Here is a 13182-nt window from a genome sequence, read left to right as displayed (position 1 = left end):
ATATTATTTTATTTATTTTTATTTTATTTATTGCATTTGTATCCTACTTTTTCCCCACCTATTTGTAGGCTCAAAGTGGCTTACAGAGTGTGGTTATGACATAATCATTTCGTAATAACAGGTACAATTCTTAAAGTTTGAATGTTGGTAAGAGAAGATAGGCCTAGTCATTTCATGATAACAAGTATAATTCTTATTGTTTAAAGATCGGGTAAGGGAGGATAGACGGGAAGTGTTAGGTAAGTTGAAGGTGAGCTGTAGTGATTGTGTGATTTGTTGAGGTAGTTTGTAGGCTATGTATTTTCCTTGTAGGCCTTTTGGATGAGATGAGTTTTCAGAGATTTGCGAAAGTTATTTAAATCATCAATAGCTTTCAGGTCGGCAGGTAGAGCATTCCACAGCTGCGCGCTCATAGATATTGGATATCAGTTTTTCAGTGTTCCCTACTGGAATGAATCTATTCATACCAAGGAGGCTGGATAAAAAAAACGGGATGACATCAAAACGCTGAAGCCAATTAGGTTAATCTCTGTTTCCCCTCTCAAACTCAGCCGTCATCCCTATACTCTCAAAACTGCATCCTCATTTTCGTTCTTTATATTTTCAAACATGCCAGCTTGTGCAGCGTGCGGATGTGCACAGAGTAAGTATGATTACAGAATAACCTTTTATAGGTAGGTTAATAATTTGTTATAAATTGTAATCACTGTGTCATTTGGAGGGGCTGGTTCTAGGGACACCCAAGCACTGCCAAAAATTAGTGGTTAGCGTGAACAAATGAGTTAACTGACTAAGATCCATTTTTGCCTGGTTAAATTGCTTTGAATATCAACCCCTGAGCGGTCTGACATTAAAAAAAAATATCTGAGTAATAACTATTACTACTACTACTATTTAACATTTCTAAAGCACTACCAGGGTTGCGCAGCGCCGTACAATTAACAAAGAAGGACAGTCCCTGCTCAAAGGAGCTTCCAATCTAAAGGACAAAAAGTGCAGACAATCAAGATTGAGGCAGTCTAGATTTCCCGGATAGAGGTACAATGGTTAGGTGCCGAAAGCGACATTGAAGAGGTGGGCTTTGAGCAAGGATTTGAACATGGGTAGAGAGGGGGCTTGGCATATGGGCTCAGGGAGTCTATTCCAAGCATAGGGTGAGGCGAGGCAGAAAGGGCGGAGTCTGGAGTTGGCGGTGGTGGAGAAGGGTACTGAGAGAAGGGATTTGTCCTGTGAGCGGAGGTTATGGGTAGAAGCGTAAGGGGAGATGAGGGTAGACAGGTAGTGAGGGGCTGCAGATTGAGTGAATTTGTAGGTTAGTAGGAGAAGCTTGAACTGTATGCGGTACCTGATCGGAAGCCAGTGAAGTGACTTGAGGAGAGGGGTGATATGAGCATATCGGTCTAGGCGGAAGATAAGACGTGCAGCAGAGTTCTGAACGGATTGAAGGGGGGATAGATGGTTAAGTGGGAGGCCAGTGAGGAGTAGGTTGCAGTAGTCAAGACGAGAGGTAATGAGAGAGTGGATGAGAGTTCGGGTGGTGTGCTCAGAGAGGAAAGGGCGAATTTTGTTGATGTTATAGAGAAAGAAGTGACAGTTCTTGGCTGTCTGCTGGATATGCGCAGAGAAGGAGAGGGAGGAGTCGAAGATGACTCCAAGGTTGCGGGCAGATGAGACGGGGAGGATGAGGGTGTTATCGACTGAAATAGAGAGTGGAGGGAGAGGAGAAGTGGGTTTGGGTGGAAAGACAATGAGCTCTGTCTTGGCCATGTTCAGTTTCAGGTGGCAGTTGGACATCCAGGCAGCAATGTCGGATAAGCAGGCCGATACTTTGGCCTGGGTTTCCGCAGTGATGTCTGGTGTGGAGAGATAAAGCTGGGTGTCGTCAGCATAAAGATGATATTGGAAACCATGAGATGAGATCAGCGAGCCCAGGGAAGAGGTGTAGATTGAAAAAAGAAGGGGTCCAAGGACAGATCCCTGAGGAACTCCAACAGAGAGCGGGATGGGGGTGGAGGAAGATCCATGAGAATGTACTCTGAAGGTACGGTGGGAGAGATAAGAGGAGAACCAGGAGAGGACAGAGCCCTGGAACCCAAATGAGGATAGTGTACCAAGAAGTAAATTATGATTGACAGTGTCAAAAGCGGCGGATAGGTCGAGGAGGATGAGGATGGAGTAATGACCTTTGGATTTGGCAAGGAACAGGTCATTACAGACTTTAGTGAGTGCCGTTTCTGTCGAGTGTAGAGGGCAAAAACCGGATTGAAGCGGATCGAGGATGGCATGAGAGGAGAGAAAATCAAGGCAGTGGCTGTGAACGGCGCGTTCAAGTATCTTGGAGAGGAAGGGTAGGAGGGAGATGGGGTGGTAGTTGGAAGGGCAGGTAGGGTCTTAGTGATGGTTTTTTGAGGAGTGGTGTGACTACAGCATGCTTGAAGGTGTCAGGGACAGTTGCAGTGGAGAGAGAGAGGTTGAGGATATGACAGATGGGGGGGGGGGGTGACAGTAGGAGAGATGGTGTTTAGTAAGTTAGTGGGGATGGGGTCTGAGGAACAGGTGGTGCATTTCGAGGAGGAGAGGAGATAGGCGGTTTCCTCCTCGGTGATATCAGGAAAAGAGGAGAAGGAGGCCTGGGTTGGTTGGTTGAGGGAGTGGGTTAAAGGGTGAAGAGGAAGAGGTGGCTTGGTAGTAAATTCGAGGTTGATCTTCTGCACCTTGTCGCGGAAGTAGTCAACCAGTGATTGAGGAGAGAGTGGGGGGGGGGGAGCGGACGGCACTTTGAGGAAGGAGTTAAGGGTGGCAAAGAGACGATGAGGGTTGGAGTCGAGAAAATTAGTCAATTGGATGTAATAGTCCTGTTTGGCAAGGAATAGAGAGGACTGGAAGGAGGATAGCATGAATTTGTAATGAAGTCGCTATGGGTGCGAGATTTCCTCCAGAGGCGTTCAGCAGATCGGGCACAGGAGCGAAGGTATCGGATGCAAGGGGTCAGCCAGGGCTGGGGATTAGTACGCCTTGTGCGATGGGAGATGGATGGTGCAAGGGTGTCCAGAGCAGAGGAGAGAGTGGCATTGTAAGTAGAGACAGCCTTGTCGACAGACTCGGAGGACATGATGGACGGGAGGAGATTAGAGATACTAGAGGATAAGGTGGGAGGGTCGACAGCCTGGAGATTCCTGAAAGTAGTGGTTAGTGTTGGGCGGGACTGAGGGGGAGGGTGATGAAGTGTGAAGGTGATCAGGTGATGATCTGAGAGAGGAAGAGCAGAGGCGCAGAAATTGGAGGGTGAGCAGGTAGAGGAGAGGACGAGGTCAAGACAATGGCCAGTTTGGTGAATAGGGGTGGTGGAGCTCAGCACTACAACAGGATGGCATGATCTTTAAATGCCTTAAAACCAGGGGCTTTGGCTGCCATTTTCGTTAGATATGTTCATTTGCCAGCCTGTTAATAAAACAATCCAGTCTCATGAACATTGAAGACCTCCTCTGGCACATAACCCTTTTAAACGCGCAAGCCAGCTAGAACTTGCAGAAAAGGGTTTGATGTTTTCCTGACTCTGGGTGACGTATTTATAAATCTGTTTGACTTTCATCCTCATAGCAATGCTGTCCACAGTGCATTTTTAAAAAATCCACCATTTGCAGTATCCACAAATTTAACCACTTTTCTATCTTTTCTGCTGACTCATCACAAAGCACAGATGTTGTTTCAGAACTTTCTGGTTCTGCTTCTCGAACAGACCACTCAATCTCTTCCTTGTTTTGCTGGATTGATCAGTTGACTCATTAAACTTTAACTCGCGGCCAACGGTACAAAACAGACATGCCGGAATGAAGCTTATCCAACACACCTATTTTGTCATTAAGACACATCACATGTTTCTTTCTCTTACGATTGGTACATGTAGCTTGTAACTCACCCCCTGGATGCTTGGTGGCCATTTCCAGAAGCAAATTATACTGTATCATTCAGATGGAAACGTTTCTTGTCTTAATCCGGTCATCAGATTAAATATGTTTATTCCACTTTGACCAGATTAAGGGCCCTGTTTACTAAGGTACGTTAGCATTTTTAACGAGCCCACAATTAGCATGTAAGCGCATATAGGGATATTGTAGGCACTTATAGGGTTAATGCATGTACATAGTTAACACACATTAAAGACGCTAACGAGCCTAACCTCTTGGACGCTCTAGGAAACGTGGTGGTTTGGTATAATTATTGTTTATCAGATTCAGTTACCTGTATATCTGCCACATTCCATCCACCAATCTGCATTAAAATAAAGATGAACAATGATCAGATCTCAGAGAAGAGAAATAAGTACAATGATATAAAAATATATTAGAGGTGGACAATGATTAAAACTTTTAAACATGCAATTAAGTGCGCTTAATCACAGAATTTTAGGGGTGGACAATGATAAAAGTTTTAATTGTGATTAATCGTGTGATGAAAAATTTTAATAATGCAATTAAGCACGCTTAATCACAGCATTTTGGGCATTAAAGAAAAACATTTCAAACAGCCTTCACCCAGTTTCTCTCATGCCCCAATGCCCAGCCTTCACCCAGTTTCTCTTCCCCAGCCCCCCCCCACCCCCACATTTACTTGTACAGCAGGGCTCAGGCTCAGCGTTGCCTCAAACTCCTTGTCTCGCCCTGCACAGTGATTGGGCTCTGTAGATACTTGAGTCACGCAGTGCAGGAAGTTGGGGAAGTCTTGCGGTTTGAAGACTCACAAGACCTTCCCCAACTTCTTCCACATTAATTGCTCACCCCTAAAATACATATGTTACTATCTGAACAAAACTTACCAAATCCTGCAGGATGTGATTTTATTTTGTAAAAAAAGAGAGAGAGAGAAATGTTAGAGATTTTGAATTGTAAAAACGTCCTTCAATGATCTTATAAGTACATTCATACATAAGAACTGCCATCCAGGATTCAAGATGGCCGACGTGAATGGACCTGTGTTAGCAGCGCTCTGATCAAGTCTGATTCCAAGCCTTCGTGAGCCTAAACGAAGGGGCAAATCAACCAGCACAGTGACCTCCGGTAGACAAGCCGTCCCAACGATCGGACCTATGGACTCATTCCTTCAGAGCCAATGGGAAACGCGGTCTATGAGCGGCGCGACTGCACCGACCGGAGCAAATGGAGGCCCAGTGTCGACGCTAGCGCTCGAAACAACTTTAAGCCCAGACCGAAGGACTCCCCCTCCGCAACCACAGCGAACGAGTTCCCCTTTGTTGGTGTCACTCCCGGAGAAGTCGGTGCGACATGAGGCACGGGAACTTCAGGGGCTCGTATTTGGTGAACCCACGGAGGTGGATGTTACAAGCGCTGTGAGTCAGACAACTTTGACGGAGGGGAATCTCATGGAAGCTGGAAGTGAGATAAGTAATTCCTCACAATTAGTTTTGCCTTTGGAAAAATTTTCTTCTATGGAAAAACCCACTGAGGTGACTCTTGACTCTTTGTGGGCCTTAATAACCTCCTTGGGTAAAGCTCTGTGTCCTCAAATTAATCAATTAGAAATAAAAACTCAAAAGTTAACTGAAAGTTTGACTAAAGTTACAGAGGATGTTAAACAAATAAGTGAGAAATTGGTGAATCAAGATCAGAAAGGAAAACAAGTGCAAGAAACTCAAGTTATAATGGTTAAAGATTTAACTAATATGCGTAGAAAAATAGAAGCGCTTGAAAATAATCAGAGAAGTAATAATCTTCGTTTCATTAATTTCCCAAAGATTAAAATGGTTACTCCAAAAGAAATGATGTTGAAGTATATGAAGGACATACTTTTGATTCCAGAACAATCTATTCCCCCACTCCTACAGGTATATTACCTACCAGGAAAGTCAGGAGAAACACAAGAATCCTCAGTCTCCCCCTTGGATGTGTCAGCTATACTACAGTCTTCGGACTCAGAAAAAGTTATTGCCTCAACATTGTTAGCTACTGTAGTTTTGGCACCTGATAAGGGGTGGCTGATGAAACTCTTCTTTAAAAATAGAAATAAAGATTGTTTTGGATTGAAAGTAAGGATATTCCCGGATGTGGCAAAAGAGACTCAAACAAGGAGGCGTCAATTTCTTTTACATAGACCGGGAGTCCAGCAGTTGGGTGCTTCCTTTTTTCTGTACTATCCATGTAAATGTATAGTTCGATATCAGGCAATTAAGTATGTTTTTTTTGAACCTACACATCTCACTGAATTTCTAGCTACCAAGAGAATTGGATTAGAGACTCTAAAGTCCTGAAAAGAAAAGTAAATAGCTACACAGGTCCATTCATTTTCCTTTTGTTCCTTTATTTAAGTGAAGTAATTTTCTTGTGTTCTCCATATACGTAAATCTTGAATCAAAATTGTGGACTTGTGCAGTGTAATACTAAATATGGATGCTTAGTTTAGGGTACTCATATCTTTCTTTGTTTAATTGTTTTCCTATGGTAAAGGTTACTGTATTTATACTGCTTTTCTAAACAAGCGTTTTTTGGCTTGATTTGTAAACTTGAAATTATAAATAAATAAATAAATAAATAAATAAATAAATAAATAAATAAAGAACTGCCATCCAGGGAAAGACTGAAGGTCCATCAAGCCCAGTATCCTGTTTCCAACAGTGGTGAATCCAGGTCACAAGTACCTGGCAAAATCCCAAAATCGTAAACATGGAGGGGCATAATCGAACAGAAACGCCTATCTCCATGGGCGTTTATCTCCGAGAACGGGTCCGTGAAGGGGCGGGGCGGATCGTATTTTTTAAAAGAAAAAGACGCCCATGTGTTATTCGTCAAGGTGTGAGCTGGGCGTTTTTGCTTTTCAGCGATAATGGAAAATGAAATCGCCCAGCTCAAAAACGAATAAATCCAAGGCATTTGTTCGTGGGAGGGGCCAGGATTCATAGTGCACTGGTCCCCCTCACATGCCAGGACACCAACCGGGCACCCTAGGGGGCACTTTTACAAAAACAAAAAAAAAGGTAAAAGAGCTCCCAGGTGCATAGCACCCTTCCCTTGGGTGTTGAGCCCCCCAAATCCCCCTCAAACCCCACTGCCCACAAGTCTACACCATTACTATAGCCCTAAGAGGTGAAGGGGGGCACCTACATGTGGGTACAGTGGGTTTGGGGGGGTTGGACGACTAGTAGCATTAAGCAGCACAATTGTAACAGGTAGGGGGGGGATGGGCCTGGGTCCACCTGCCTGACGTCCACTGCACCCCCTAACAACTGCTCCAGGGACCTGCATACTGCTGCTTGGGAGGAGGGTATGACATTTGAGGGTGAAAGTAAAAAGTTGTGAAACATCATTTGTTGTGGTGGGAGGGGGTTAGTGACCACTGGGGGAGTCAGGGGAGGTCATCCCCGACTCCCTCTGGGGGTCATCTGGTCATTTAGGGCACTTTTGGGGGCCTTATTCGTCAAAAAACAGGGTCCAGGAAAAGTGTCCTAAATTCTAGCTCAAAACTGTTCCATTATCGGCGAAGGGCGCCCATCTCTGTTCGCCCGATAACCACGCCCCAGTTCCGCCTTCGACACGCCTTCGATACGCCCCCGTCAACTTTGTCCGCATCCGCGACGGAGTGCAGTTGAAAGCGTCCAAATTCGGCTTTCGATTATACCGCTTTATTCTTTTTTGTGAGAAGAACGCCCATCTCCCGATTTAGGTCGGAACTTGGGCGTTATTCTCGTTCGATTATAAGCTGGATAGTAACATAGTAGATGACGGCAGAAAAAGACCTGCATGGTCCATCCAGTCTGCCCAACAAGATAAACTCATATGTGTAAACCTTACCTTGATTTCTACCTGCCTTTTTCAGGGCACAGACCGTACAAGTCTGCCCAGCAGTATTTCCCGCCTCCCAACCACCAGTCCCGCCTCCCATCCGGCTCTGGCACAGACCGTATAAGTCTGCCCTCCACTATCCTCGCCTCCCAACCACCAACCTCTCTTCCCCCACCTGCTCCGCCACCCAATTTCGGCTAAGCTTCTGAGGATCCATTCCTACTGCACAGGATTCCTTTATGCATATCCCATGCATGTTTGAATTCTGTTACCGTTTTCATCTCCACCACCTCCCACGGGAGGGCATTCCAAGCATCCACCACTTATCCCAGGAATAAGCTTATGACAAAGCAAACACAAGACTTCCAGGGTGCAATGAAACAAAATAAAACAAATTTGCCTTATCACCCATTCCTTCTTCAGGTTATACTCAAATAGGAGGTCATTGTTGCTTTGGGCAGAACTGATGGTACAGCTGTTTTAAAGTAAGACTGTGACATTATCCAGACCATATTCAGCCCACGGCAGTCAGTATTTTTTATGTTTAAATCATTTTTTATTAATTTTAGTGTAAAATCCACAAAAACATATGTATCCAGTCATATAAACAACAACAACAACCATATTCCTACCCCCAAACCATTCCCTCCCCCCCCCCCCCTTTAAGCAACCATAATAATGAGAAAAAGACTGCATAATTAGTGTGATATTGACTGGAAAATACGCTAGCTTTTTGTTTTTTTTATATGCGATATGTGCTATTTTTTTCATTATGTGACACCAGCCTTCTGCATTATTTATTACGTGACAGGTGCTGCTCTTTTCCCATTTCTCCATTTTTTTCAAAATAGCAGCCTTCCCAGATGTTCCTTTGTAGTTTAAGTGTTGGAGGGAGAGTTTTCTTTTGTGAGTGTTTCAGTAGCTGGTAAAAGTGGGACTTTTACTTCGGCGCTTGGTGTAATTTTTGCTTGTTTTATATTCCATTTATTTTTTTAATTTCTCTTTTTGCATTGTATTTTTCGTTTTGTTTTTCATTCCTTTTTTATGTAGTTTACAAGATAATCTGTTTCGTTTTTATAAGCCGTTGGCTGTGTTCATATTACTAATGATATGTTGCTCAGGTGGTGTATTTTTATTTATTTATACAAACTGTTTATACTTATTCATCGTTTGTACTCGGTGCCGAAATTGGTGGGACAAGACACCTGCTTGTTGTTTTAAGTTGTTATATACAATGAGCATATTTTTTTTCTATTTGTTAGCTTATTAGCAGTATGAAGTGACATCAGTCTTACGCATTATTCATGCTGTTTGTCTTTTTATAGCAGCAGTGCCTTACAGTTGATGTTTCTTATTCAAGTGTCGGTGGGAGAGTACGTCAACAGTGCGCAACATGCTGGTAATGCTGATATTTGGGTTTTAACATGATGATCCCTACTATATCCTTGTGAAGAAGTGTGTTTTAAGCCTGTAAAACGTATTAGATATTTTCCTGTTTTAATTATGTCCTGAAGTGTATTTCTTCTATTTGGCCAGCAGGTGGTGTTTCTTTAACTCAAGCAGGAAGCAAGCAGCAGTAAAACTTGTTGACTGGGCTCTGATTGGCCTGGAGTTTGAAATTGCTCAGCAGTTGTTGCTGACTGTTGCTTTAGTCTTAGCCCGGGAGAAAAGAGAGACAGATCTCTTTGCTGAGGCTTGGTTAATTATATGTCCTGATCTTCCCAGGTACTGTTTAGGCAGTATACAGATGTTTAGTTAGTGTTATAATTGATCAATATTTCAGTTACATGTTATTGTTTGCTATTTGTACTATTTTGTTCCACTGTTCAATATTTTAAAGAGAATAATCATAATAGTTTGTTTGCCCTGTTTATCTGGACTGATAAAGAATCCTGGTGGTTTGTGTGATGGGTCTATGAGTGCTTTCTTGGAACTGTGGGACCACTGGGAGTGTGGCCTCAGTAACCTAAAAATCACTGGGGAAAACTTGAGAGTGGGAGACCCACCCAGAGGCAGTTGTGACCCAGTGGCTAGGAGGACGGTGCTAGTGTAGAGCACATAAGTGTAGCCATACTGGGTCAGCCCAAGGGTCCATCTAGCCCAGTACCCTGTTTTCCGAACAGTGGTCAACCAAGGTAAGAAGTACCTGGCAGAAACCCAAATCATGGTAACACTCCATACCACAAATCCCAGGGCAAGCAGTTGCTTCCCATGTCTGCCTCAAAAGAGTTCCATAGTTTAACTATTCGTTGAGTAAAAAAATATTTCCTTCTATTTGTTTTATTTTTAAACAATTTTTGTTGATGAATGCACATGTTAAACATTTCCATGTCAAGCAGTATAAATCTGGTAATAATCAATTCGAACCTGTACTAATACAACTGAACGTCTATCATCAACATTTTCTTCCCCCCCCCCCCAATTCTCCCTTTCCCTCTCCCCCTCCTCCCCCTTCCTTCTGATGAATGTATTTATTAGCATTGTCATATATATGCAAAAGTGCCGTACATGACCGTTGTCAAGAAACATATATATTAAATTTAAAAAAAATGTATCAGATAGCAACCTAGGTATTGTTCAACAAAGTTCAAAATAAAATATAAACTACTGACAACATTCTGTGGTCATTATTTGTTATTGCATTGCTTTACTGAGCTTCATTTCTTCCCCACCCTATACTGTAATTCTGCCAGTCAACCATCGCATCCTTGTAGTGTCACTATCACTTTCCCACCCCGCAAACTCCCCCCCCCCCTGTACTGTACCCAACCCCTCTTCCCTTCCCCCCCTTCCCACCCCCACTAAGGTATCTTTCAGAAGTTAACCAACCTATAATCTATGTTCACCTCCCTCAGAATCAAAGGGAATTTAGTACCAGACTTCTACCTCTTGTTTTTTTTTTTTTTATATCATTTTTATTGATGGTCATAAGTTTACAAGTGATAATGAAGTGAAGAAATGCATTACATTGCAAGTATATTTCAAACAACTTAACAAACATCCAACTTATTCAAACTGGCCATCCATAATTTTGTTCTTTCCCGCCTTATTCCTTCTAACTCCCCTCCTTCCCACCCCCCTCCCACCCTCCCTCCCGTGAGCATTACCCATTCAGGATTCTACTGCGAGCCGTGGGGGTCAAGGTATCCCAGAACAGTAACCAACATTGTAATAGTCTATCTCCCCGTGGGGATGCTAAGTCATTCACCTCCCTACGTTCCAGGGCACCCAGGGAGATCATGAGGGATCGCCATCTTGACACAGAAGGTGGCTCTGCTGAAATCCAGTTCAGTAGGATCGTTTTCTTTCCCATAGCAACCGCCCTTCGGAGGAAAGGCAGCATACCCCTTCTCCGGTTCCCCCTCACTCTGTATTTGTCGAACAATAAAGCGGGAAAGGGGTACCATGTCAACTCCCAAACAGTTGAGACAAAGGCACAGAGTTGAACCCAGAAAGCACGGACCGGGGGACACAACCAGAACATATGTCCCAAGTGTGCTCCAGGTCTCGCACACTTGGGGCAATCATCCAAGGGACGCATGGCAGCCCTGAACGCCCTGTGTGGTGAAATGTAGAGCCTCATCGTAAATTTATACTGGGATTCCCGTAGTGTCACATCTCTGAAGGTCCTATATCCGATAACCAGATTAGTTTGTACCATTGCACCAGTAATAGGACAACCCAAATCTCCAGTCCAAGCCCTGGCAATCTGATCATATGTTATCTCCGGGCAGAGTTCTTTAATTTTAAAATGGTAGAATTTAAGAGGAACCAAAAGCTGCGCCTCCAGGTCAAGCAAATCTGTGAGTTGCCTCCGTCTCTGCGAGGTCAAAGAGACTCGAGGGAGGGAGGCAATGTAATGACTCAGTTGTAGATAAGAAAAAGTGGCCTGTACCGGGAGTCCAGCAGTCTCACATAAGTCTTTAAAGGACCTACATTTTCCTTCTTTTGTTAGCACCTGGAACAAAAAAACTGTCCCCCCCCTCTCTCCATTTCCGGAAGGTCACAGTATCCGTGCCCGCTGGGAAATCTGCGTTTCCTCCAATCGGCAGGAAGGGGGAGGAGTGGCACTCAAAGTCCCCAGCTTTGCACAACCATCGCCATGTCCGTCTTAGTGGCATAAAGATAGGAGAACATCCTTTAGCAGTAGGTGCTTTGCCTGCTGGCGCATGTAGCCAATAACTAAAATGGCACCTGCTCACCATTATGGTTTCAGTGATGGGAAATGAAAAATAGGACGTTCCCCTGAACCAGTCTGCAATGTGTCTCATACAACCCGCCACAGACATACGCTGTATACTATGAACCCCAAGCCCTCCTTTAGGTATTGGAAGATATGTCTGTTTTTGTGTGACCCTGGGCCTTTTCCCTTTCCAGAGATATCTAGCAAGTAGTCTGTGCAATTTCCGTTCATCTTTATATAGGAAGAAAAGGGACAACACCTGAACCACATATAACCATTTAGGGACCAAAATCATATTGTACAGAGCCACCCGTCCCCACAAAGACAAGGGGAGGCGCTGCCACATTTCTAAGGTGTGTCGTGTCTCCCTCCACAAGGGGGCTAGATTAATTCTGTAAAGTTGTGTTAATGAAGTTGGTATTCTAATCCCCAGATAGACCAAATAATCCGTGGTCCACTTCAACGGGAACCTTCCCTCCCAGCGCTCCCGCACCAAAAGAGGTATTGGCAGCGCCTCAGATTTCTGTGAGTTAAGTTGAAAACCCGAATAGTATCCAAACTCTGCTATGTGGTCTAAAGCTATTGGCAGCGATGTTTGGGGGTGTGTCAACACTAAAAGAATATCGTCCGCGTAGGCTAGTACTTTGATCTGGAGATGTGGCAACTGAACTCCCTGTACCTCTGGATCTTTTATGATGTTACGGAGCAAGGGTTCTAGATAAATCAAAAATAAAAGTGGGGATAGGGGGCAGCCCTGTCTAGTGCCCCGTCTTACCAAAAAACGCGGAGTGCACATTCCGTTCACGAGGACCCGGGCCCCAGGGTCAGTATATAAGGTATCAATTGCATGCAAGTACCACCCGGACAGCCCCACGTATCTGAGTATTTGAAAAAGGTAGTCCCAATTCACTTGGTCAAATGCCTTAGTAGCATCCAGGCCCGCCAGCAACAGTGGGTGATTCGTGGCCTCAGCTTGCGCTACAGCCAACAAGGCCCTACGTACATTTAGACCTGGGTGTCTCCCCCGTACGAATCCCACCTGGTGGTCTCCCACTAAAGTCGGGAGATGTACAGCCAATCTATCAGCAAGGATCTTAGCTAAAATTTTTACATCAACATTGAGAAGGGAAATTGGTCGATAAGACCCCGGCTGATCTGTCGGCTTACCCGGTTTAGGGATTAAGACAATTAAGGCTTCATTCGATT

General features: G+C 44.2%; 1 protein-coding gene across 9 annotated transcripts in view; it reads right to left on the bottom strand.

The window, feature by feature from the left end:
* The window catches only part of LOC115459508 (E3 ubiquitin-protein ligase TRIM39-like), a 675517-nt gene that overhangs the window by 636135 nt on the left and 26200 nt on the right, over window positions 1-13182 (bottom strand). For 3 of the 9 annotated variants that reach the window (XM_030189316.1, XM_030189317.1, XM_030189318.1), the window contains one exon: window positions 4243-4272. The exons of 4 other annotated variants lie outside the window; for them this stretch is intronic. In XM_030189316.1, coding sequence (XP_030045176.1) covers window positions 4243-4272 — 30 coding nt within the window. Of the gene's footprint in view, window positions 1-4242; window positions 4273-4816; window positions 4823-8201; window positions 8208-13182 lie in introns of all 9 variants that reach the window. 2 more of the 9 variants (XM_030189315.1, XM_030189313.1) reach the window with 2 other exon arrangements.

Source organism: Microcaecilia unicolor, unplaced genomic scaffold (genome assembly GCF_901765095.1).
Source record: "Microcaecilia unicolor unplaced genomic scaffold, aMicUni1.1, whole genome shotgun sequence".
Lineage (NCBI taxonomy): Eukaryota > Metazoa > Chordata > Amphibia > Gymnophiona > Siphonopidae > Microcaecilia > Microcaecilia unicolor.
The sequence above is the reverse complement of the archived record's forward strand: the minus strand, read 5'-3'. Positions and strand labels throughout refer to the sequence as shown.